Source organism: Buteo buteo, chromosome 10 (genome assembly GCF_964188355.1).
Source record: "Buteo buteo chromosome 10, bButBut1.hap1.1, whole genome shotgun sequence".
NCBI classification, from domain to species: Eukaryota; Metazoa; Chordata; class Aves; order Accipitriformes; family Accipitridae; genus Buteo; species Buteo buteo.
In genome coordinates, this window is record NC_134180.1 from 32935862 (window position 1) to 32962044 (window position 26183).

At 54.0% G+C, this 26183-nt stretch overlaps 1 protein-coding gene across 2 annotated transcripts in view; it reads right to left on the reverse strand.

The window, feature by feature from the left end:
• ERI3 (ERI1 exoribonuclease family member 3) overlaps positions 1-26183 on the reverse strand; it is a 136558-nt gene that overhangs the window by 37103 nt on the left and 73272 nt on the right. For both annotated transcript variants that reach the window (XM_075039292.1, XM_075039291.1), the window contains exon 7: positions 2151-2250. In XM_075039292.1, the coding sequence (XP_074895393.1) occupies positions 2151-2250 (100 nt within the window). The remainder of the gene's footprint in view (positions 1-2150; positions 2251-26183) is intronic.

Genomic DNA, 26183 nt, shown 5'->3' on the forward strand with positions numbered 1-26183 from the left:
ACCCGAAAAGCCAGCAGGCTGGGAAGCGAAGCGGCCAGAAGGCCAGGAGACTGGAGCCCTGACAAAATGCCAGGCAAGGCATGTCTCCAGACACCAGCATCGCCCCGAGCCTTCTCCCGGGGGACACACTGGGCTACCAAGCCCCAGAGCCAGCAGCCCTGACACCGCAGGCAGCAGCTGTGCCTGGGGTCCCAAGCTGGCCGGGAGGAGAAGCCGTTCTCCCCAGCTGCCATTCAATGAGCCGTGGCTCCAGCTCCCTCCCAGGGGTTCAGCCTGCAGTAAAGCCACCAGACACAGGCTGCCAGAGGCTGCTGCCTCTGCAGGCAGGCGGAGGATCGCAGACACCCGGGGCAGAGCTGCTCTGGACCCAGCCCAAATGGAGCAGCCGGACGGCTGCAACACACAGGGCACGTGTGCACCATCGGCCGTGCCAGGGAGACGGAGACTGTCACACTGCTGGCCTGGCATCCTTCACAGCACCCACGCAAACCCCCTTCCAAACAGTGTGTGAAAGGCAGGTTTGCCACTGGGACGGAAAGCTGCAAGAATGGAGCTTGGCTGCTGGGCCTTGCTTCTCCATAGGCAATCTGTCCATGGCTCACCCTGTACTGGGGAGAGCCGGGAGTGCTCCCCCCAGAGGGAGTTTGGCAGAAATGAAGAAGCAAAACCCTCCTAAAGGACTGGAGTGGGGAGGACATGAACAGCATCTCCTGAACTCCATCAGGCAGAGACACCTGTGCAAGACAGCAGCACTGAGATAAACATGGGCAGAAACCAATGGCAGACAGATGATACTCGAGAGCTGCGGACGCTTTGTCAAGGTAAGAGATGACATCAACAGACACCTCTTGCCCTAAATAAAATGAGGAAAGACGAGGCACAAAGCAACCCTGCATCCCCCAGGAGACCCTAGCAAAAGCCCAAGCCCCCAGAGCAGGACATGGACACACAACTCCTGCAGTCCCTGCTCCCCCCCCCGTGATTCCAACATGGCACAGAAGCGAGGCAAATCTGCTCCCAGGCAAGGAAGCAAATTTTAATGCTACCTCTGTCAATAATGCAACCAGATCCATAGTTCAAAAGGAGCTTGCTAATTAAAAGCTGGTGAGCTTTAAATAATTCATCTCCTTAACTTGGATTGATTGGAGAGTTTAATGGTTAGAGTCTTGAAACAATATTAAACAGCCTCCTCAAGGCCCAGGTAGCTGGTGACTTTTCCAAGTAAATCTTACCTCCTTGCAAACTTTAATGCTCACAAGTGACTATGGATGAAGAGCTGGGAGGCAGAGGGAACATCTGACTGCTGATCTCCAAGAGGTGATCCAATGCCCCGCAGAGAAATGAGACAGGCAAGAGTGATGCAGCCCTGAGTTACAGCCCTGCCTACAGCCCAGTAAATCTGAGCTCCTGCCCGTACCACAGCCTGCTGCTGCCCCAGCTCTGCACCCCCAGAGTTGAGCAGCAGGCGGATATATGGCCTTGGTGTCCCAGGCCAGTTCTCCCTCCTCATATCACTTTGATCCCTGGTGCAGAGGAGCTAGGGGAAACATGGAGCTCTGCCACTGCGCACAGTAGTCAGCTGTTTATCTTGGAGCAGGCTGCAGGACCACGAAACTCATCGCACGTGTGAGCGAACGGGACGATGATTCAGTTCTCCAGCTGGGGCCACGCTTCTTCACTCTGCAGCATGTTTCCAGCCAGCTCCCGAGGCTGCGCTGCCTGGCAGAGCCTCCTCTCCAAAGACAAATGCAGCATCCAGAGCAGCTGGAGGACTGGTCCGAGAGGCAGAGCACCCTGCCCAGCCTGGGGACCCCTGCTCTGTGCCCCAGGCACTGCGCAAGCCCTGGCGCTGCCCACATCCACCCCCAGCCCGAGCACTGCCAGCGCGGCCAAGGAGGGGAGCAGTTTCCCAGACGGAGGGACGGGCAGGTATGTTTGGCAGACTGGGACGTGCCAGCGAAGGAGAGCTCATCCCGCACGCCCATCCTGCCCTGACACATCTTCGTCCCTTCCACCAGCCAGAGACCCCGCAGCCCTTTGGCTGGCTCTCAGCACTCCAGCCTGGATCAGCTCTCGGGAGCGGAGGCACGTCCCGCGCGCCTGGAGCAGCAGCCGTGGGGACAGGAGGGGCGCGGGGCGGCATCACTCACCTATCCCGCTGTGAGGCCTCCCTATGTGCTGTAGGTTCAGTCCTTTGTTCATGTCTAAGAGCCCGTTCTTTGGCCAACTCCCCATGGCAAAGCTGTACGCCTGGAAGAGAGAAGCAGAGGGTCAGACCGGCGCACAGCCCATGTGCAGACAGGTTCGGGGCGAGCGCCTCGCTGCCGGCAGCCAGCTGTGCTCGCTCAGGCCTGGCTGTTCCCAGGTCCGGCGTGGGTCTGCGTTCGCCGTGTTCAGTGCGGACCCATGCATCGCCCTTGCAGCAGCTCTCCTGGAGCTGCCTGCACAAAGCACCCTCACCCTGGCCAGTCCCACCTGATGCTCCTCAGAGAAGAGGTGTCCAGGACCGGTCCCGGAGCTTCGTATGAGTGACAGCCCTCACGAGGTTTGCTGGCCACTGTGCCAGATTGGCATCACCCAAGGCCACCTTCACCGTGCTGGGGCGAGCCAGGGGCTGCGAGTTCATCCCACTTGTCCCTGGGTTGCTCCAACCTCATCCGCCCATTCCCGCTTCACCAAGGATGGGGTTGCAGCAGGAGTCAGGGGGATTTGGAAAGGGGTGCCCATGCCCAGGCTGGCCTGGCCAGCAGCCCCCTTCCCCTTGAGCAAGCACAGCCCTCCCAGCCTCCCCTCTCCTTTCCATCTCCAGACCCCAGTTGCCTCAGGGCTTTCCATCACTGGGCGAAACTCCACCGGGAGCCAGCACTGCTCACCCCACTGCACAGAGCCCGCAGCCTGGCCGGAGGGAGCCTGCTCCATCCCCATCGTGTCCCCTGGCAGGGCTCCCAGCAGGAGCGAGGCAGGCGGGAGCCTGAGCAGCACAAAAATCCACCGGACAATGCAAACGTGAAAGCAGCTGGGCCTCCGTGTCACACACACGGCTGTAATTACAGCCTGACAGCCACGTATCTTCTTCATCTTGAGGAATTAAGCTCAGCGCTGCATTGTGAGCAGTAAGAAGGGCGCGTGGGCTTAGCGTCACTCACGCCGGCGCTATCTCTGTTGCCGTGAGGGCCATTGTCCCCAGATGAGATCGGGTCAATCCAGCAGCCCCTATCTCCCTCCTGCAGCGGGGATCATCGCTAACCGTGGCCACAGCGCGGCAGGGCATCGCCGACACCCTCCGCGGGCTGCAAACGCTGGGGGAGATGCTCTCCGCGGCGGGATCGGGGCCGAACGGGGCGAGCGGAGCCGAGTGGTCCCCCCGCTCCAGCCCACCACCCACCTGCCTGCCACTAGGACCTGCTGCCAGTCCCTCTGCCCCCGCTACCTGCTGCTCTGCCCAGCGCAGGCAGGGCTGGCCCCCACGCAGCCCCCACGCAGCCCTCGCAGCCGGCGGTCCCCCGGGAGTTACGGGGCTTGGGGGAGTTAATTTATTACTGGCCGACGTAACCATTCATGCTGCTTTGTTACTCCTGCCTTAGCAAAACAGAGGGCTCCACAGATAATTAATAGACAGCATTGCTAATCCTGTTGGGAGATGATTAGCAATTAAAACTCCTAATTAAGTCTATGCATAATTCACTGAAATTACACTTTGTGTACACAACGAGGAGGTTTCCTTTGCCTTCGACAAACACGCTCTGGTATCTTCATCGCCACGGCTGAGATGCAGGCTGCCCAGCCGTGGGGCTGGGGGGATCAGGGGGTCAGGGTGCAGGATGGGACCCTGCCACCCACCTGCCGGGTGGCCCTGGGTGACAGCGGCAGTGGCTCCGCGTGTGGCTCCCTCTCCTGGGCTCCGTTCCAAAGAGCAAGCCCAGGCACAGCACAGGAAGGTCCCCAGTGGGTCCAGGCCTGGGGTCACCAGCAGTGGGGGGCATCCCTAGGGAAGGGGTAGCCCCGCACACTTTGGGGGAAGACACATGGGACGGGGAGGGAGCAGGGCTGTCCCGCTACAGGGACAGGGCAGGATCTGAGCTACCGTTATCGCAGGCTGCCTTCCCAGCCCAGACGCATCCCTCGGACCCCAGCCAGGAGCAACGGAGGGAGCACAGCGGGAGGCTGGCAGGATCCCGGGAAAGCCACCGGGACAGCTCTGGAAAGCTCCCGACAGCTGGGTGCCAGTGCCAAGCCCAGCCTGCCTCCCCCGGCCCCGCAGCAGCGGCAGCAGGGAGCCGGCGGCACGTGCCCCTGCCCCAGGATCGGCACCGGACCCATCATTGCATCGCGTTTTGCTTTCCTAATCAAGGTCATTCGGTACAGCCGCAATACCTGAGCAAACTAGCTAAGCAGCCGGGGTGGAAGTTGGCCTGACCACTGAAGGTCAAGTGTGCACTTATGCATATTCAAAGCTGCCTGCAGAATCGATTGGGTTTTAATTGTTTTTCCTGGGGTTTTGGAAGGAAGTGCCAGGGGCATTGATCAGTCCCAGACGAGGCCGCTCACACTTCGGGGCTGGCAGGGACCGTCACTTTGCTGCAGGCAGAGGAAAATGCGGGCAGAGAGGCAGAGATGAAGGCAAGCAAGGGGAGAGGTCAGCCAGTCCTGGCCGGGAGGAGGAGCCATCGCCGGGCTGCATTGGAAAATAAAGTTTTTTAATTAAAATTGGCAATTCTGAGCCGCCTGCCGGCAGCAGCCACACAATCAAGAGCGAGGAGCTTTGCTGTTTAATATTTAAAGACAACGTTTAATCTTTAAACAGGAAAGTTCTTCTTCTGACTGTTAAAGCGAGGCAGAAGGTGCCGGAGGCTCCCCGACGCAGGGCTCCCCAGCCCGCTGGGGTGGCTGTGGCCGTCGGCTTGCCGCCGGCTCACCGCAGCCGCCGGGAAACCAGTGCCGACCGCAGCCGCTCTCCCACCGGCTCTGCCGCCGCTCCAGCCCCGCACAGCCGCCGGCAGCGGCACAGACCCCTGCCCCTTCAAAGCTTACCCCTCCAGCAAACCGTAAGAAAGTCCAAGATGCCCCTGGTTCACTTGCAAGACGAAGGATTTAAAAAAATGCCATGAAAGCCTTTTTGCCAGGAAACCACACTAATTTGTTCCTCCCCTTTGTTCAGTCCTGGTGTTGCAGGGACTGGGTTGCTGCCTTCTAGGTCAGACACTGAAGCAGGGCCAGGACCCCGTGGCATTTTACTTTCATCTGCATTTTAATTGATAAAAAAATGCAGGCATCTTTTAAAAAAGCTATTTTTAAATGGCTTTGGTCAAAATTCTGATTTAGAGACAAAGTCAATGCCTCTGATCTGCTAAAACCCACCCAAATGCTGTTTGCAGAATAATTTTCAAGCAGCCTGAACACAATTATTTCCATTCACACCAGCTCCTAGAAAGCTCTCCCTTTTTTCCTGATTTTGTTTGTAATTCTATGAAGGCTACATTTACCTCCCTGCCAATGCTGCTCTGAAGTCAGATGATTATTAATTATATTTATTTACTTATACAATCCCATAGGCATACGCAGCAGTTCACAGACAAATACCGCCCTAGGCCCCTGATGTAGGGATCTCGAATCAAAGGTAAGCAGATACTCCTGTGATAAATGTGAGCTAACAGCAGCAGGAGATTAGGAACATACTGTGTTTCCATGCATAGAGCCAGCATCACAGATTATCCACACCCTGTTAAAAGTGCCAGTATGGAGAGGTAAGTCCTTAGGTAACCTGTACCTCACACAACCTGCAGAAAATCCAAAAAACAGAAGGGGGGATAAGACATGGGGTACAGCAGCCTGGGGCAGGGAGATGCTGCGCGTGCAGAATCACAGCATCTAGGACTAGCTTTATAATAAATCAAAGATGGGCTGAGATCACCCTGCTGTTGTACCAGGCCACAAAACTTCCCGATGGCCATGCTGCATCTGCCTCAATTTGCAAAGAGCCTGAAACAAGAACTCTGTGGACCACTTCTGGTAGTGCTGGGGGTTAAAGACGGTCCTCTGCGCTGGGAGAGGAGCACAGGGAGGGCATGCCAGCGAGGCTGGGCAATGCCATGGTGCTGCTTGCAGGGGAAGAACACAGGTAGCATTTGCCCAGTTCTTGCAAAAACGCTGCCCAGTTTGGCACCGAGTTTCCCCCGCCTGCCCTTGCTGCAATCCCAGTGCAAATTAGCCCCCATCCCCAGCAACGCTGGGCAGCAAGGAGGCAGTGCCAACACAGTCGGGTCCTGACGCCCCGCTCCCTGGAGCTTGTTTGGGCTACACATCGCGGTTTATGAGCAGCACAGCTGCAGAGAAGATGTTGCAGGGGGTCAGAAAATTCCCAGAACTGGAACTTGTCAAACTGATGTATTGATCTAAGTGGACTGAATAATGCTCTATCATTTATTTATGGGGAAGTGCCCTGCACACTTCACAAAAACTGGTGTTCAGCAGTCACATTAAGGCAAGATTTAACGTCCCGCATCATGCAAACAGGGCACCTGCGCAGAGGTCAGGATGCTCACTTCCACGGGGAGCCCCACAAATCCTTCCTGCACACGCAGGGAGGGACAGGGCTGGTCCTCACGGAGCTGTCGGAGCTCTGCTAGGTCAAGGTGCCGACGCTGACGGAGCCAGCCCCGTCCTTTCCGCACGTGCCGATGCTGCGACTTGCTCAGCCAGCCGCCAGCCCCTCTGCCCTCCACTAAAGCTGCCGGTGTTGCACCACCCTGGGTGCTTTAGCTGAAGGGCAGGAGGGAAAAGCAGCTCTGTGCTTTGCAACAGCACAAGCGTGTCCACAAACCATGGCAGCAAGAACTGCCAGGACCAGCACAGAGCCTCCTCCTGCCCTGCCCAGCCCAGCAACCCTCTCGTTTTTCATGTCCCATCAAGAGGTTTTAAATGTTTCACCCACTAATTGTAATTTTAATATTAATACGGACACTTTCAGGCAGGGAGAAAATATTTCATTTTGGAAAAAATCCTCCCAGGAGCAAAGGGGCTCAGTGGTTTGAGAAGATGCTGAAGGGTGGGTACTAAGGAATAAAAAAAAGTGTTTTTTGCTGAAAGTTTCCGTTAAGGATTTAAAAAAGACGCCTGAGAAAAACATGTTTTTAAACAGCTAGAAAGCGGCCGTGAGATGTCCCCAGCTGCCCCCGGCTTGGGCAAGCAACACGCGCCAGCTGTGCTCCCCCAGAATCAGGCTGGGCTCAGTAGCCTGCCGATTGGAGCCGACCCCCTGACATTTTCGCAATGGAGAAAATGACTTTGCGACAGCAGAAGTGTCTTCCTCCTCTTGTCATGTCAGCTGTGCACTGCATCAGCCCCAAATAAGTATTTCCCTCTAACTGCCCTCATTGCGCCGCTGCCACGATGAAGTGTCAAGGTTTTATATTACTTTGTACGGTGGAAAGAAAAAAAGAGGTCATGTCTATGACTAAGAGGGCTTTTAAACACCGCTTAAAATGTTTTCAGTGCCACCCAGTAACCATAATGTTTTGGGGCTGGGGGTGTCTTGGAGGCCACCCCCAAATAGCACCCAGGACACTGGAGACGCCAGGGTGGTCCCTTGACATCCCGTTTTAATTGTGTGCCACTTCAGAGATGGGAGGTGGACATTTCTTGCTGGGATTTCTTGCCACATAAACTTACCGGCATGCCACAAGGCAAATTTAACACCACTGAGGGCCTGACCCCACCGCCAAATCATTTAGTAGCAAGGCTGCTGGATCGGGGCTGAATGCAATTAAAGAAGAGGTGGGTAATGAATAAGCAGCTTGCCAGAGCTCCTCTGCTGCAGGGAAGGCACAGAGGAAAGCTTGTCCAGCCGGACAGAGGCACGGAGCCCGGGATGGCTCAGCCCCGGCAGTGCTGGAGCCTGCTACCCTCGCTGGCTGTCGGGAGGCAGGAGCTAAACCCAGGTGTAGCGTGTCCCTTTTAAGCAGTTTAGTCAGAAGTGCTATCGCATTCACAGCTTTTCAAGTATTTTTAAATCACTTACAAAAGCAGGATTAAACGATCAGGAATTCCATTTAATAGGACAAATAAAGAAATAACAATCTACTCCATCAGCCCTGCGAAAGGCAGGTTTGATTTAAGAAAAAAAAAAGTGTAAAAGAGGGAGAGAAAAAAGGAAAGGGGGGTGGAAAAAAAAAAGGATAATGTGTGTTTACTCAAGCAAAGAAAAAAATATTTAAGTGATGTAGGGGAGAAGATTGCGGTAACTAGTGAAGAATAACATCGTCTGCTTTGCTGTCAAATCACACAAGAATTTCAGTAATAGATTCTCATTCTGACACTCAATTCAATTCGAAGGTGATCCTGCTTTATCCCAACACATCAAATATTAAACACTCGTATTAGCCAGGGTGCCGTCGCCTTTCCCGGCTTAGACGCGGCAGGAAGCTTTTCCCCCTACTTTCTCTCACTCGCTATAATATTCTCAATGTTATCTAAACATGCCTTCATACACTGGGGTTCCTTATCAATCCCATTTGGGGAGGGAGGGAGGGGTGTACTTAAAACGGTATTAGTTTGGGGGGCTTTTATTATTATTATTTCCAAAGCTTTTCAATTTTGTGTGGAAAAAGCTTAGAAAAAAAAGGCGGAGGGAGGGGAGGCGGCAAGAGAGGGAGAGGGAGCGCGGGAGCGAGAGAAAGTATAAGAAAGGGAAAAGCAGCCAGCAGCTCTTGTTTGACTGATGCCTTTCAACAAGGGCAGTCTAGCTTGTCAAAGCCCGGGCTCGAGATGAATTGGCATATCTATTCAGCCTGCCTCTGGATGTCATGCAATACAGTTTCATATTCCCAGATAAGGCATGATAAGCAATTGCTGCCCTGACACCAACTCCATCCATCCCTGCCTTTCTGTCCACGCACATTACAGATCTCTGCTGTGCCGCTAATAAGAGGCATTTAATTTTTACAAACGCAGCAGCAAGAGGGGCCTCCAGACTGACCAGGTACAGCATTAACACCACTCACATTTAATTACTTTTTCTCAGTGCACCAAGCTCCCTGAACACTCGTGAGTGGCACCGGGTGCACGAAAACAACTTCTGCCCAATGTGGCACCCACCGAAGCCTTGGATTAAATATCTGTGCTAATAATTAAGGGGTGGGGGTGACAAGAGCGGAGGGCGTTTGTCCTCTGCCAAACAAATCTGCAGTGCCACCAAGGAGGAGGTGGTTTGGCTGGGGTTTGGACATGGGAGGACGCAGGAGAAGATGTGAGCGGTGCCCTTTCCCAGGAATGTCCCTCTCTGGAGCACAACCCCCCCCCGAGAGCTGCAGGGGGAGGAGAGGGGCCGACACACCGAACGTGGGGACACCACGAATGGGTCTGGCCCCACTTAGGTGGAAGCAGGTGCTGCCCTCGGAAATTCCTGCCATTGCCAGCACCCTGCAGCGGCAGGATGAGATCTGGATAGAATCCTCCCACATTGCTGAAAAGGTGCTGGGACCCTGCCTGGTGCTTTGCCCTCTTTACACAATGGGACTTGAAGGTTCTTCAGAAAACAGGACCACACAGCCAGCTTCCCCCGTGTCCTGGGCAAGCAGGGAGCCCTTGGCACACAAGCCACCTTGCCAGCCCTACCTGGCCTTGCCGAGCAACCTTTGGCAAGCCCAGCTGGTGTCCACTTCGGTCCAATTGCAAAGCTGCTTGTTAAAACAGCCACATCTTATCCCTCACGTCAGGCAGTAAATTAAACAAATAAAAAGATGAATGGTCTATTTTTGGAAAGGTGAGTGCTGGGCACACAGGAGGTGCCTGGCTCTGCCCACCTTTGGGAAGTGCTTTACAGAGGCAAGGTGCCCCCAGTCCATGGGAGGAGGAGAGGTCAAGCTTAAGGGAAAGCAGCAAGGTGTCAGATAAAGATGTGGAGGATGCAGCATAACTGTACATGCTTTCTCCTTATTAAAATAAGCAGCTCATGCCGTCAGATCTCTGTCCATAGGAGCACTGCAAAGGGGAAACTGAGGCATGCAATGATCTCATGCCTGGCTCTTCTTCCTATCCACATGTCTGAGCAGCCTCAGCCCGCCCATGTCCCGGCAATACCCCAACTCAGCCACAGCTGTACAAATTCACTGTCAAAACTCCTCTTAACTTCACGAGGGGCAGGATGGACCCTGCAGCCACCAACAGCCCCTCTCCAGGGTGCATTTGGAGGCTGCAGCCCCGTCGGGCAGCGGGGAGGTAGCCCTGCCGCTGCGCAGGATTAGCACGTGCCCTGGCTTAGGCTGCAATAGAAACACGCTGGTGTGCCTGACTCCGGAGTGTCAAACTGCCAAGCGGTTTAGGCTTCACATTTCCCTGTGTTTGAACAAGAACAGTCTCTGCCTTGCTCCCAGGCTAGGGATTATCCTGGATAAAATGTTCTCGACTGCTGTGTGCTCTGCGGCTGGCGACACACTAGGTTAATGCTGTGGAGACCTGGGTCAAAGCCCTGGGTTTGGTCACAAGCAAAACAAAGCTACAGGTCTGGGTCGCCGAGGGGCTGGGAAATAGAGCTGGGGTGTGCACAAGCCAGTGCTGGCACAGGAGAGGGGACAAGCAGAGCCATAAACCGCCAAGAAAGCAGCTCAAGAATGGGGGCTGCTGGTAGGACCAGGGGGTCTGGGTTCGGGGTCAGGCGGCCGAGCAGAGAATTGCAGCAGGATTCCTCTGGGGGCTCCTGTGAAAACAAGGGGCTGGAGGACACATGGCCAGCACCTTTCCCCGTCCAGGACAAGTGGCCCTGCCCTTGAGCCACAGGTCATGTCTGTTTGAACAGGGCTGCCTTTTCGATGTGTCCCGGCATTTCTGGCTGCACCTCAGGGTGACCGAGACCCAGGCTGGGTTACGCTGATGTATGCAATCAGGTCCCAACACTGAGATACACAAGCAGCTCCCGATTAGCGCCTGAAAGGCAGAAACAAACGATGACGTGGCAGATGGCTACCAGGGAGTACCTACACATGGCTGATTTACCCCTCCAGCCCTGGGAAGGATGGGCTCACGTCCTGTGGTGCTATCCACCGGGAACTGCCCCAGCCCCTGCAGGGCCAATTCAACAGGAAAGCAGCGCTAAGCCTCTCCCCACCACAGCACTGTGGCCAGCAGAGCGGGGAAGCATGGTATGACACCAAGGAGAACCCATGAACACACTTCATGATGATTCACTGCAGCCACGGTTGCCTCTCCACACAGACAAGAATGGACCAGTCCGATTCTGGCTGCTCCTGGGGAAACTGGGGGTTCAGGGGGAAAGGGAAGATGCCTCCATTGGTGCTGGAAAACAGGCAAATGTTGCCACTGCCCCACAATCAGACCCACTGTCAGCCCCTGCATACATGAGGACAGAAAATGGCATGATGGAGCCCCAGCAGATGCGCCACGCTGCAGAGCCGAGCCGTCGGGGCAGCAGCGAGATGGACACGTCTCACCCTCCTTGGATTTAACCGGAGATTAACAACTGCCAAAGAGAGCTGCAGTTTTGCCATATTACACAAGGGTAGGTAACAGCATCCACTGATCACGCCTTTCTTCTCTTTCCAGGGCCACCAACGATGGCTGTGATGCTCAGACATGCCCCACAGTCCCCCAGATGCCCCCTTTAATCTAACCCCATGCCTTTCCCAAGCAAAGCTGGCACTGGGCTCACTGTCAAAACCTTCAAGCCCTTCCAAAGGGGGTATTTTCCCCCCTCGATTTCTATTTTTACACATGCACACGCTCGCCTCTCCCTCGCTTGCTGTTTAATTTCCGTGTGAGAGGGAAGCAGGTGCCCGTGCTCCCGTGAGCTCTCCCTTCTCTAGGTTTTTTTTCCCTTCTTGGATCCTGCCCCATTAGTTTAGTGCCCAGCCATCTGCGACGTCTCCTGTAATGCTGTCCCCCTTGTGTACCAGGGAGCTTTTCCATTAGCGCCTTTAATATTCTGACACCTTAGCACAGGCTGCTATTACATTCAAACACTGATCGCCCTGTGAAATTACATCGCAGGGCTTGCTAAAATGGAATTGTGTATAATCAGGCTCCTCCATGCACTGTCAGTCCCATCACAAATACAACGTAAAGCAGGCTTATGGATGGGCTTAGCAGCTGCTACAAGTGTATTTTTTTTTAATAGATGAAGTATCCCTTATTTAAAGCATTTCCTTAAGAAAAAAAAACCACAACACTGAAAGACAAATCAACAGCTGCTGCACTATGTTAACCATACCACCGGTCTCTTAAAAACATGTTATTTACTAAGGTAGCTATCTGTTTATCTATAACTATATCAAACAGAGAAGGAGGACGAGATAAAGATAGTTAAACAGACAGCCGAGGAGCTATCTGCCACTGGGAAATAATAGCTAAATAAAAAGTACCATTATTTACTCCAGAGAGGGGAGGAGGGAGAGCCAGTGCTTTCCTCCCAGTGCGGCACAGCCGCTAACACGCTGCTGTGGGAGCCTCCGGTTCATAAGGGCAGCCCGTGCCAGCCTGCACGTGCCCCAGTTTGCCTGGCTCCAGCCCACTCGTCTCCCCACGACCACGTCAGATAAATCTGGGAGGAAAAAAAACCAGCTCAGGACCCAAGTACTGCACCTCTCCAGAGAGGCTGCGATGCAGGGAAGGCAAGAGAGGGCAGGGGAGCCGTGCCGCTGCTGGGGCTGGCTTGGCGGGGCAGCCCCCCACCTCCATGCAGGCTGAGAGCGGCTCAAATTAAGGCAAAATTGTCCACGGCAGAGGGTCTGGGTGCGTTCCCACAGGGGAGGCTGGTTTCTGCGTGGCCGGCACACAAGGGACCAACTCCCCAGCTTTTTTTTTTTTAATTCCAGCTAAGGAAGTGATGGATTAGGACAAAGGTATTTCAGGGGGATGCAGGAAGCGGCAGGGACACAGATGATGTGTCAGAGAAATGAGCTCCTGAGCTCCCCGGCTTGGAGTTCAAAACGCTGCCTCTTACCATGCCCTAAAGGTTATTCTGTCTGTCTGCTGTGAAATGCGACGGCACATCGCCTGAAGGGAGATTTCCAGAGGCGCTGTGACCCTTCCGCTATCTCCTCCGAGAAGCCTCCGCAGGAATGATGAGATTGTAGCTCATTTCCACACACCTTGAAAGAGCCCGGCTGGATCAAACGTGCTGGAAGCAGAAGCAGCACATCCCCAGGACTCATCCTCGCCTCCTGGCAGGGAGCACGCTCTTGCTGTTACAGGCTGGGAAACCACGTCCACCCCACCGAAACACCGATGCTCTGACATTGCCTTTCACCCTTAACCAGGACAAAAAAGCCAAAATACTGTCTTCTTTCACTGTGTGGGAACAGTTCTGCTTGGGAACCACAAAGTAAAACGCAGTGACAGAACCGCTGCCCTTTGGAAAGGAGCAATCTATTCCCGTGTGAAACACTGACATGACATTTTGACTCCAGTTTTTCCAGTGCAAAACAAAGCCATTTGTCCAGAGCAGACACACCGCTCCTTTGCAGCATGCACGGCATGTCTCAGCACCCGGTACTCTGGACATTTTTGGAAGGCACACGTCTGGTGACGGTTCAGCTGCTATGCACAAACATGCTAGACAGGGGGAGAATGGGACCACGGAGGGCAGAGACCCACGGACAGGTTACCAAGAGAAAACTGTAGGGGAGGTGCCGTACGACTGAACGTCCGTTCACATTGCAGGTGCAAGCCAAGGCAATTCAGCCCTCTGGTTTTCACTACCTGGCATTGTCAAGGTTAGGTGCTTGCAAGGTGGCAGCAAGGGAGGGGTGCTGGGCGACCAGCAGGTTCACGTCTTAGTTTCGTAATCTGTTCCTAAAACCCAGGCCCTGGGGGATGGGACCAGAGTGATCCTGCAGGACCTTCTCACCACTTCTATGCACTTGCCTGTATGTCTTATCACATACATCTCTCCCTCTGCCCACATTTTACAAATTCTTCCACCCTCATGTCTAGCATGCCTTCCTGGGACAAATACATGACCTTCTCCAAAACTCACCTCTGGCACGATGCAGAGAAACTGACCCCTATAGGACAGACCAGAGGGGCATGGAAACATGTCCCCTGCTCCCTCTTACCCCCTCCCAGACTGCAGACTCTCAGGAGCAAAACCCAATCTTTCACATTTGGCACAGCACCAACGCAACAAAGCCGTCGGGGCTTCTGAGTGTTACTGCTCTGCAAGAATCGAATAAAAGCGAGTTTCTCAGCACTCCCACAAGATGCAAAGCCACTCAGAGGAGAGGCAGCTGGAAGAGCAAGAGAAAGGCAAGAGAATACAATGCACAAGGCATCAGGGAGAAGATCAATAAAGATTACGAGGGCAGTGGCCATGTCCCTTGCCCGCGTCGGAGGTTCTCATGGCTGCAGTGAGGGAACACCAAGGCAAGTTAACAAGGCACTGCTGCGCCAGTGCCTGGGGATGATACCTGTCTAATCAAAGGTAGAGTTTACACTGGATCATCTAAGCAGCAGCTCTTCCTCATGATTGTTGACTCAGGTCAGGGTTAAGACTGAGGAGGTTAAAGCAGAGGCGCCTCTAAGAGCTCTGATGGATGCAAACACCAGGCAAGCAGGCAACCCACGCTGGCCCAGCCAGCACAGCCTACCAGGGCAGCAGGGGGCAAAATCGAGGCTCCCCAGTTTCGATGGAAGAGCAAACAGAAGGAGATGGTCCAAGGGGCCAGGCGGCATGCCATGAGAGAATCGATTTGGAGAGAGGTCAGGAAAGTAGAGAATAAAGGGACCTGAAAGGAGGACACGGCAAGGTCCTGAGAAGAGGTTGTTCGAGGAGGCATGGGCGGATGAACTGCATCAGCTACGGCCAGGCAGGAGTGGGGGCAGGACTAGCTACCTGGACTGGGAAGGGGGGATCAGCACTGCATTACGGTCCTGAGAAGGTGACAGAGGTGATCATGACACGGTTGATAGAAATGAAGGGCTTCGCGTCCCCAAGGCCTCAGCTCACATCTCCCAGGGAGGCGAAAGGCACCGCCATGGCTCTTTGGTGCCACCAGGCTCACCGAGCGCCAGCCAGGCTGGGCTCCGGCAAAGACACGGGCAGCGACCACCCCCTCTTGTAGCCAGCCAGCCAGGGTCTCCTTACCGGGCAAGCTGGGACACTCTGTAGTTATGGCTTTTAGCTGTGCCTGCAGTTCTGCCTGTAGTAAGAACAATCATTGCCTTGCTGCTGCCGAGGGCTGGATTCAGCGGCTCGGCTGGCCCCTCCCTGCCAGTGCGCCTCGGAACCGCTATTAGGATTTGCCTAGTTGCTGCCTGCTGATGATACGAGACCTGAGGAGCAGGTCCCAGGAGCACGTGCCCAGCAGAGTTATTACTGAGCGTGGGTAGCAGAGGGATGGCCCCCATGCAGCCGTGGCACAAGGACAGAGCTGTGGGGTCATGTAACACTCATCCCACATCTCTCAGCATCCTTCAGCTGCCCCATGAACCCCTCCCCAACCTACGTGTGCTGTCTCAGCTCTGGCTATGGCTGGTGGAAACAAGAGCAAGCAAGAACAAATGCCCCCCAGAGGAGAGCTGGTCTGCAGCAGAGGGCTGGAGGGCTGAGATGTGATGAGAAGGTTCATGGGCTGTCTAGAAAGTGCTTGGCTGTGGACCACCTGGCTTTCCTGGCGACAGAGCCATGCCAGGCAGCCCGCCCGCCACCTCCTGCCAATGTTCCAGCAAAGAGCAAGCGTCTGGTATGGAACAAGGTGTCCCAATTAGCTCTCCACTGATCTAATTAGATCTCTGCGGGGACGACTGGAGCTGGAGAAATGACACGGCTGCCTCCTTGACCAGACGCTCAACCTTTCCCGCCTGCAGCATTTTATTTTCCAGATTTTTAAGTTCCAGCACCCTTTCTGTCCAGCTCAGCGGAACCTGCCCTGCCTCAAGTCCTGCTGCAGCTCCTCACCAGCGAAGAGCAATTACGTGTGTACACAAACAGGCGTTCAGCGACAGCGCACAGCATCCAAGCTCTCTCCTCCTGTGTCGGGGAACAGCTGCCGGGGTTGCAAATCAGAGGCATAAGGAGAGAGACAAGGGGCACCAAGAGGCAGAGCCGATCGGGAGGACATGGCAGAGCGTGCCAGGTCCCTCTTACTCCCCCCTCAAGTGACAGCAAGCCATGTGAGCGCGCCTGCTCTCCCCGCTGCCGCCCCGCATCACCCCAGAGAGCTGGCAAACGAGCTTCAAACCAGCCCGCTCCTTGTAATCGGAGTCAGTCAGTGTGTGTGTTACGCTTGAGTTGATGGCTGGTGTTAAATTCAATGCCTTGAGTATTGATTTCCTCGCACATCCCGGACTTTGTTAAAGGGTTAGCCGTGAACCGAGATCAAAGGGAGGTTAACTCGTTTCTCATAAGTGGTAAAGCAGACCTCTAGCAAAACCGGGCACCAGGTCTCCTCCACAGAGGATGCTCCGTGCATGTTGTTAGCTACCCCGGTCGCCTCGAAAGCCAGATAAAGCCACAAAGCTGCCTCAAAGCAGGGAGAAAAAATGATCCCGATAACTTCCCACAGACCCCCAAGCTATTATGAGTGCACACCGGGGATGGGCAGCATGGGCCAGTGCACACCTCCTCCCCAACCCGTCCTCACGTCATGGGGAGCTGCTCCCCTCGCTTGGCCACGGGAAAAGGTGGGGAAGCAAGTCTTTGCCAGCTACACCCCAAATAGGCTGTCCCCGAGGAGCTCAAGAAAACGGGAGAGCCCTCCCCAGAAAGACGAGGGTGTCCTACAGCTGCAGGTGGGAGAGGGTGAAGGCACCTGCTTGCTCCATTTTACTTTACTCCATTCTTGGCTTTCCCTGCCCCACACAAAGTAATTTTGGCACTGATAGCACCAGGATCTGCAGGTTTTGCCAAGGCAGTAAGAGTTAAGTACACAAATAGCATGACACTAAACAGGGTTTTGGCTTTACCTTTGTAATTTTTAAGGAACGGAGGCAGGGAAAATGGTGTAGGAGACAATCTGGAATTGTTATCACTAGTATTAATGAACGCCCAGAGGCACTGAGCAAGAAGCATCCATTTCAGATGAACATCTGTCAACAATAAGAGGTAAAATTTCAAAAGTAGCTAAGGTACTTCAGAGCCTAGATTGCACTAGCTTCCCAGGAGGCTTAAGCACCCAAGTCATTTCTAACAACAGGACCCTTGGCCCCGAAGTCATCTGGGCACCAATGCTGTTTCTCAACCCCTCTCCTCTACCCCAAGAACTACTCACAGCACAGTCCAGCTTTCCAGCAGCAACATTGTTCTTCAACCAGATTAATTTGGTTTCAACGGCACTGTCTCATCTACCCTGGGGTGACACCATGACCAGTCCCCACCTCTCCCAGGATCCAGGCAGCTTCAGCTGCAGAAAATACAGCACACTCTGCCCCTCCACCCCCAAAAAACCTCAACCCAACACAACCCAGCAATGCTGGTGGTGTAATTCCCCCTGTCCTGAAGCATTGGTAGGGAAAAGGACCCCATCACAGCCCATCTTGGGAGTAAAAACCTCAGTGGGAGCTTTATTCCATCTTGGGAGTAAAACCCTCAGTGGGAGCTTTATTCCTGAGCACCTATAGCCACGTTTGACTCTGAAGTCCTCCCTAGGGTGCTAAACAGGTACTTGCTCCCCCACCCCTTTTCCCCTCTCCCAAACTCCTGCCACCCAGCACTACCCCAGCAGCCAATTTGTTTTAAAGTGAAAGGTTTATACCAAAGTGCTTAGGGAGTATCTGCTCAGTGCCCAGCATACCAAGTGCTGAAGATTTCACTTAAACTCTCAGCATCTGTGTATCTCAACTAAATTAAGCTATTTGCTATAAAAGAGCACAATGACAGTAATGGAATAATAACAGCATTAATAAAACACAACAATCCTCGAATGAGAAGCGGACGCATCAGCTAGCTTCAACCAAGAGAAGAAGGCTATTTTAAAATCACACACAAAAACCATCTGGGGGTGGAGAAAACCAACAAAAGCTCCGAAACTCAGAGGTCAGACTGAAATTATGTTTTTAACCTCGAAAGAAAGATGCTTGCCAGAGCCTTCCCAGCCAGAGTGCTCCCACACCAGCTGGAAATCAATTTCCACAGCTCCCAGCAAAACAAGGGCTTATAATGGGCATGCTGGCTCCACAAAAGGGGGGTGGGAGCACCCGTATGGGGGATGACACAGAATCGAAAGCCTAAAACAGAAATGACCCCTCAAGCATGAGCAAGGTTTGTAACCCAGCTCCCGGGACAGACGCATTGGAGCAGGAGGCGATGCTGCGCGGAACGTGTGAATGCCGAGCTAGCGATGCAGGGCCAGATGCCGGCGCATCATTATGCAAACATCCAGATGTCTCAAGCTCACCACACTGCCGTTCTCCTCTTGGTTGGAAAAGTCGCCTTCACTCCGTCCGCAAATTCTTCCTCCTTCCTTTGTTTTGGATGAGGATGAGATTAAACACAGCACCTTTAGTTTCAAAGTCACCTACACACCGTCTTGCAGGGATAAAATAACCCTGGGGACCTGCAGTAGGGTTGGGGACAGGTGTACCCAAGTCCTAATCACAGCTCTGGGAGGCAACAGCCCCTCACTGGCCCCCTTTACAGGAGAAGACTTAGCACTTGGTGACGATCAGAGCAATTAATGTGCATTAATCATGCCATGCTGTATCTCTGAGGTCTTGCCATAGCCCCATCCTGCCCAGTGTAACACCCCAAACTATCACTTGCCTTGGGGGGGGACTGGGAGGGTGGGTAACAGTTGTTTCCCTGGAAGGGGAAGCGATGGAGGAAAAGGAGACCTCCGTGTTCACCACCAGCTTCTTGTTCACCACCATATTGAAAAGGACCAGTAGCAGGCTTGTGCCAGCAGCAGGTAGGGTCTTTGTGCTTCTCCTGCAGGCACGTTTCTCTAGCCCAAGCCTTGCCCCAGCCCCCGGGCAGAGACAGCAGAGTCCCTTCCCTGCCCAGGCTCCGGTTTAGCTGGCTGCCTCTGCAGAGGGTACATGATAGGTGCTCCTTTCCTCGCCCCAGCTGCCTAGAGCCCATGTGCAGATCCTCCCGAGGATAACGCGGCAGAGACAGATGTCACCTCTTCTCACTCACATGGAACGAAACACGACCTGGGTTGCGGTCCTGCAGGCAAAGCTCACCTCTGCCTACCTGCCCTCTGTGGCACAGCCCGGGCCAAACGCAGGCAGCTGAGTGATCCCTGACTCCAAAACAGGCAGAATTAGGCAGGAGGTAGGGGCCAGCTGACTGGCTTTCCCACAGCACAACAGGTACCATTTTTGGGTCCACGTGCCTTTTAAAAAGGAGCCAGGAGGGGCTGGCAGGTCAGTGGTATAGTGTCCATAGCAGCCGGGCTCATGTGCTGCAAGATGGCTGGAAGCCTTCTGGGTACAGGTCCATAACACAAGTCCTCCTGCTCATCCCCTGAGCAGACAGTTTCAACTTGGCTGACCTATCTCCTCCGGCTGATCCACAAGACAGCGCTCCCAACTTCTACCTTTCTAAACTTCTATGGAGAAAAAGCCAAAGCAGCAGTTGCCCCAGACTTGAACAGGCTGCAAGTTTCTTTGTTTTCATTATAATTTCCAATCCTGATGCCTTTTTATTTTTTTTTTTTGCCATTTCTGCTCTGCCCCCCGGAGGTGCTGCTGTGATTGAATGAAACACGACCCCAGGCTCCAATAAGTGTATTTCAATTACATCTGTCACCATGTAACAATGTAATGATATATCATGTGATATTAAATCCATGGTAATCATATCAGCGATTTTTTTAATAGTGAACTAATCACATTATTACATCTCAATAATTAACAACAGAAGGCCTAAAAATCCTGGATACAAAGCAGAAAGCTCAGAGGGTCCCCAGCTCCTGCCCAGGAAAGGCCCAGAGGACAGCAGGATGGCAAGGTGCTGCCAGGTGGGCATGGTATGACTAGGAGCAAGGACATAGGAGTTTGGCACTGGCAGTGTTGTGCAGAGCAGCCAGGTAAGACCAGATTCTTCCCTGGTCCCAGACTAAAGGAGAAGTGAGTATTTTGGAGCTGGGAAGAGTCACTTGGTACATCCCATCTTGCCCAGCATTGCTCCCTTCTCCTCTGCTGCTCCTGCACTGCCACTTCTCCTCCAGCAAACCAAGCCCTCTACTCTGGAAAGTGCCTTGCAAAGGTGCTGTCATGCTGCAGACAAGCACTGCTAGTGCCCCACTGCAGAAGGAAGGATGGTGTCTTGAAAAGGAAGGACCAATCCTACCAACGCGTTCTTACCAGGCTGCTGGAATAAACACATTTTCCTTCTCCCCTTGCACCAGCTAGAGACGAAGCTAAGAGAGCACCCCACCTCACAGAGCCACTGGCTTGACGTCACTCTGATTTCTGCAGCAAAAGAAATCTGACAGCTTTAAACTGAAAACCGGTGAGAATCCTTTGGAGGGACAGGGGTCCTCTTGGTCGCTGCTTCCCCCCTAAGCTCTCACCCACATGGCTGGAGCAAACTGGGGCTGGACTCCCAGGCACTGACTGACATACACATTCCCCTGTGCGGAAGGGAGTTACCCACCTCCGTGCAAGCAGGCTGCTCCCCCAAGCTCCCAGCTGTATTTTACTCCTTGCAAGATGAGGGCAAAGATGGGCGCAGGCAGCAGGGAGCTGCAGGCAGCAGCAGGCTGGCGCAAAGTGCCGGGGCGTGGGGAGTCCCGTGCCGCACTGTCCCTGGCTGTGACAGAGCTTTCTTCTAGTCGCAGCCTGGTCAATCTAGCAGTTTCCACATCACAAGCTGATCTGAAGTGAGCCTCATTACCTGCCTTAAAGTTCCAGCCAAGCACTTAGCTCTTAAAGACAGGATTTAAGAAATATTTGACTGATCATTTCTCTCCTCATTTAGTTTGGATGCTCTGAACCAATTCAACCTGTGAAGTTGAAATAGTGAGAACGGGAGGAAATCTGTGTGCAGGCAGTCACAACATGCACTACACACAAGGTGCCAGCTCCCCCACCAGCTCTTCCCAAAGGGCCGGATCTGGCTCAGCCCGCTCCGCTCCGCACAGCCTCTCCCGCAGCAGGAGTGCCCATGGGGCATTTCCCAACACCAAAGGGGAGCCACCTCTTCCTTCCCCCTGTGGGGCAGGCATTTGGGGGGATCATTAACTCCCTGGTATCCAGATCCCCAGTACCTTTATGTACGCTGGGAAGCGCCAAGCGCAGCATCCCAGACCTGGAAGCAAGGGATGGAGACAGGGATGAGCCAGCCAGGACTGATAGCACCACCAACCCCACATCTTCAACCAACCCAAGAGAGGACATTCCTGTGTCCTTCAGCTCCTTGCACACCTTCCTCCCATCCCGCTTTCCAGCTCCGCTGTCCCCAGAGCTGTGCCATACAGCGGCTGGGCTGCCTGCCCTCCCGCCGCCTGCCCAGCAAAGGTGCTCCTGCCATGCTCTCACACGGCCAGCAGTGCCCTGCTCCCTCGCCCTGGGGACCAGACCTGCGGAGGGGCTGTCAGGGGGCCTCAGGGAGTTGAAAAGGTTCCCAGAGCCAAACAGGAGTTGCGGCAGGAAGCAAAGAGACCCTGCTAGTCATTTAGGGGTGATCCTGCCAAGGGACAGGCAGAACGGATGGACGGACGTTTCGCTGGCCAAAGCACTGCAGTCGGACTTTCTCTCCTTCCCCCATCCCTTCTTTTGTCTTTTTTTTCTTTTAATTTTGTCTCAGAAGACACGATCCTTTAAAGATGTGCACGTCTCATTAGCTCTACCTCGACAATCATTACCGTTCCTGCAATGGCAGGACGAGAGCTCAGCCCGAGCGTGGGCGAGTCCATTACCTTGTAGTTAAAGGGACATTGACGACTGTGGGCTGCCCGTGGGCTGCCTCCCCCTTCAAAGCAGGGGTCCCTCCCGCACGCTGCTGTTCCCCCTCCTCTACCGAGCAATAATCCCCGGCTCAACCCAGGCGAGATGCAAACCTTGCGGTGGCGGGTGGTCCTGCACCCACTACTAGACACCGTGCCCCCCTGGGTGGGCTGTAGGGCCGAGTCCCTGCCCACAGCCCCTGGAGCGAGGGGTGCTGAAGCACCCAAACCTTCCCAACACATTGCACGTGGCCTTCACACAACCACATCTCGCTTCAGCAAATGCACACTTGTGGGCTGGACCACAAGAGCCAAACCTAGCCATGAGAGCAAGCAGCGAGCCCAAAATGTCCACAGCAGAAGCCACAGCACAGGCTGTGGTAAGGACCACCATGAAGGGCCCTAGGACAAGGGCACAGTCCCCATGTACAAATGCCTGGTGGCACCACCGCAACAGGGCAGTGAGCTCTGTGCTCACAAACCAGCTTCAAAGTGCTACGTACCCTACACCTACAAGTCTGTCCCTAGCTTTTCTGGCTCTGTAGGGTGCAACATGGACCACCACACACCCGAGGGTGGGGATGAGGAAGGGTTCAAGTGGGGGAGCGTGCAGTGGGGTGATCCCAGGAAAGGACCCTCTTCACTAAAGTTGCTGGTCCAGACAGTCCTGCTGTGCCCCATAGCTGGGGGTTGTCGCTCTGCCTGCTGTCCCCAGAGCCTGCTGTCTCCTCCCGAGCTTGCTAACAAGGGACCTGACTCACGTTATGCAAGGGCAGGACCCCTCATTCAGGAGACTTCAGGGAAAGACCCCAAAGCAACTTATGATGAAATACCCCCTGCCTTCTCCCAGTCCCCCGGGGGTTTGAAGCTCGGTGCAGTTCTCAGAAGGCAAAGACAGCAGAGTGCAGCCCTGCAGAGATGCTCCTGCTTCTTTGTGCCTTGCAGGACGGGAGCTCTGCTGCAGCCATGCTAAGTCCTCGCTGCAGCCATGCTAACTCCTCGCTGCTCTCTGCAAAGCCACGGCAGGAGACAATAATGCATGGCCGCGGCTCCGAGCCATACTCCAAGGAAGGATCCTACCTCCACACAAGGCTGTCCAAGAACTTGACAGGACTCTGTTTGAAAAAGATGTTGAAAGAAATGATCTCTTTAAGTGCAATGGGAGATATTTGTCTCTGATTTACCCTTGGCTTTTTGCTCTGGTTCAGGTAGGAGCGGTGTGGGATGGCTGGCAGATCTGAGAGCATGGCACGCCCCAGCGGGCAAAGCGAGCAGTGCGGAGGAAGGCGCGAGTCAGTTTGGAGTGCTCCCCATTTATCAAACTCACGCAGCCCGCCAGCAGAGCGAGTCTTTCTATCATTACAGCTCTCAAAATCCGATTCATACCACTAATCCTGCCTTCATTCTCCCAGATTAATAACATCTCTTTCAACCTTCACAGTGTGATAAATAGACAAAGAGAGAACAAAAGGAGAAACAGAAGTGAGAGAAAGAGCCAGAGCAACTCCACATAATAAAGAGAACCAAGAAAGGGGAAAGGAAAAAAAAAGGAAAAAGAAAAGGGAAAGAAAGGAGCCGGCACACTTGACTCTGCCATTTACTTTAGCAGATTCTCCCCAAGAGCTCCCCGCGATCTTTAAAGAATGTAAAACATTGCTCAAAGGAAAGGCTCGTTAGCAACCCTGACCAGCCCAGGTTTGCTGGAAATCTTTTCACTTCCAGCCTCCGCTCAGGTCAGCACTGAAAATGAGTTTGTTGGTTTCTCGTCCTGCTCCTCCCCAGACTCCAGCAGAGGCAAAGCCTCCAGCACACGCTTGCTCTCTCCTTTACTTGCACCAGCTTCTCAGAGGGGAACGTGGGGTATCGGGCGGTATCTGCTCCAGGAGTGCCCCAGCAGCTCAGCGAGCCCAAGACCCCCTGGCAGAACAGCAGTGGGCTGGCACAGCAAGGGCTGCCCCAGAAGCCAAGACCACACGCTGAGCTTGGGATGGGGACGACGACCAAAACCACGATGGCAGCAGGGCAGATGTGGAGCCCCATGCCATCAGTCTGGCTGAAGGGCACCCACGGGGCCAGTGGGAAGGGGAAGCCTGTGTGGACACAGCAGTACTGTAACAGGGGTGTCACAAGCCCCTGCTCCCTGGGCTGCACCTCTCTGTCCCCTGCCTTGTCCCCTGGCAGGGAGCTCCCATCCCTGCCCATGTCGCACAGCCCAGACCTGCATTTGGGCCACCCAAGTCCCTTTGGTGATCATGGAGGCTGGAGCCTCCCTGTATGCTCATGGAGCTCAGCTGTGCCTGCTCCAAGCAAGGGGGCGGCAGCCACAGGCACCCCCTCCCCAGCACCCCTCTGCTCCGGCTCATTTGGAAACACCTGAGCCCCAGGGAAAGCTGACCCTACAGCCCAGGACCCCAGAAAGCCAATCCCACTGGCTCCAGGGCGCACGGACGGAGATGTTTAGCCATTTCCCACGCACAGCCTTCACCAGAGCCGCGCTGTTCAGCTTCTTCACTCTGCCACACCGTATTGAACACTCTATGCAATCTCAAGAGTTAGTTTAATAATTAAATGTTTATTGGCACGTTTTTCCCATACTCCTTCCAGACTTGCCTGATTTTCTTTCCAGTGAGTGACTTCCCTTGGTTCAGTCCTTCCAGAGGATGCACACCTGCAAAACGTTTCCTCTGCTCCCCCCCACAATGAGCATCCCCCTTGAAGCCCATCCCTGTGGACTCCAGGCGGGTGCTGTGCACACTGACCGACACCACGCCAAGCCCAGATGAACGGCTCGGGCAGAGCGCTGGATTTCTGGCCAGGATGGTGCTCTATTATGGCTCTGCATTCACAGCCCCCGTGCAGAGGCTGGGCTAGGTTGTTTTTTTTCCTCTCTTCTTTTACACTGTTCCATATTACTCCAGGCTTTGAAGTACAGAGAAAAGCAACACTCAATGTGCCTTTTTTTTTTTTTTTTTTTAAAGCTACCTTTATCATAGCAAATCTTTTCCTTCTCCGCTGTGTCGCTGGAGATAGGTATCAAGCAGAAAGAAAGTCTCCTCTTCTAACAATGGATTTCCCTTCCCTTCTGAACTTCAAATAGAAAACTCTTATCTACAGCCACAGTTGACCAGAAGAAGAAAAGAAAAGAAAACAGACATATGAACTGAACCCAGGCTCTTCTTTCTATTCACTCAAAAAGGCTGTGCGGGGTTCTTCACATGGAGATGCTCTGAACATGTTTATAGCACGTATTTACTCACTTCACTAGCTATCCCCCCACCATGGAAACCCACCTTTCCTCCAGAACAACTCTCCTCTGCTCCATGTACCCTCTGCAATCTTTTCTTTGCTTAGCAAGCTCCATGCACCTGGGCCATCCAGCAGAACAAAGCCTATACCTAAAGCTGGGGACAGCAAGAGTTCTTCAAACTCAGCTAAGAGTAACAGCAGCAATGCCCCTGGCTCACATAAAGCATCGCTTCTATATAGTGCAAGTTGTTTAAATGACAGGATGGATTACAGGTCAGAGCTTGCTGGCTGTACTTGCACAAGATGCCTTGCGCAGCCCTGGCTCAGACCAGGCTGCTTCAGCTGCCCATTACTCCCCGCATGCACACCCTGTGCAGCACCTGTGAGCCACTGCTGGTGCCAGCCAGCTCCTCTGTGTTTTAAGAGCTGCTTTTGGACCGTAGTCTTGCCTTTGATGGAGCTGCTCCAAGGAGAAACGTACAGAACCATGAAACTTCTTCTCTTCCTCACTTCAGTCCTTGGGTGCAGCCCTCTCCCGCCCTGGCTTTCCTCCCCTCCAGCTGCCTGATCTCTGGAGAGGCACTGCCAGGCCCCAGCTGGGTTGAACACCCACCTCCTGGGTATCGCTGAGGTCCACCTGCTACCAAACCACCCTTGCTCCCTGCCCAGCTAACAGAAATTAAAATGTGAGCACTGTGCTTAACAGGTAGTGTTCCTCCCAAAGTCACAGTGCCAGGACCAACACGCATATAGCAAGAAACCCAAGGAGGCAGGCGTTACTGCTTTCCCCACCTTCCAGTGTGTCCTTCCGGGCAACGTGTGCTTCTTGAACCGTTCTCGCTTTCAGCCTTGACAGACATGGTCACACAAGCCTTGGGGAACCTGGCCTTACAGCCCTGGCACACCTCCTGGCCACAGCCACGGAGCTCCTGTTCCTCCTTATCCTCTGAAACCCATCTTGAGTTCAGGCACAAATTTATTCACAGGAGGCTGCTAGACAGACAAACTGTCCTCCCCACCATACATGGCACCATGGGCTCTGCCACCAGAGATGGACACAGCTACTGCCACGTGTTGTCCCCCAGCCTGCGAGGGGCA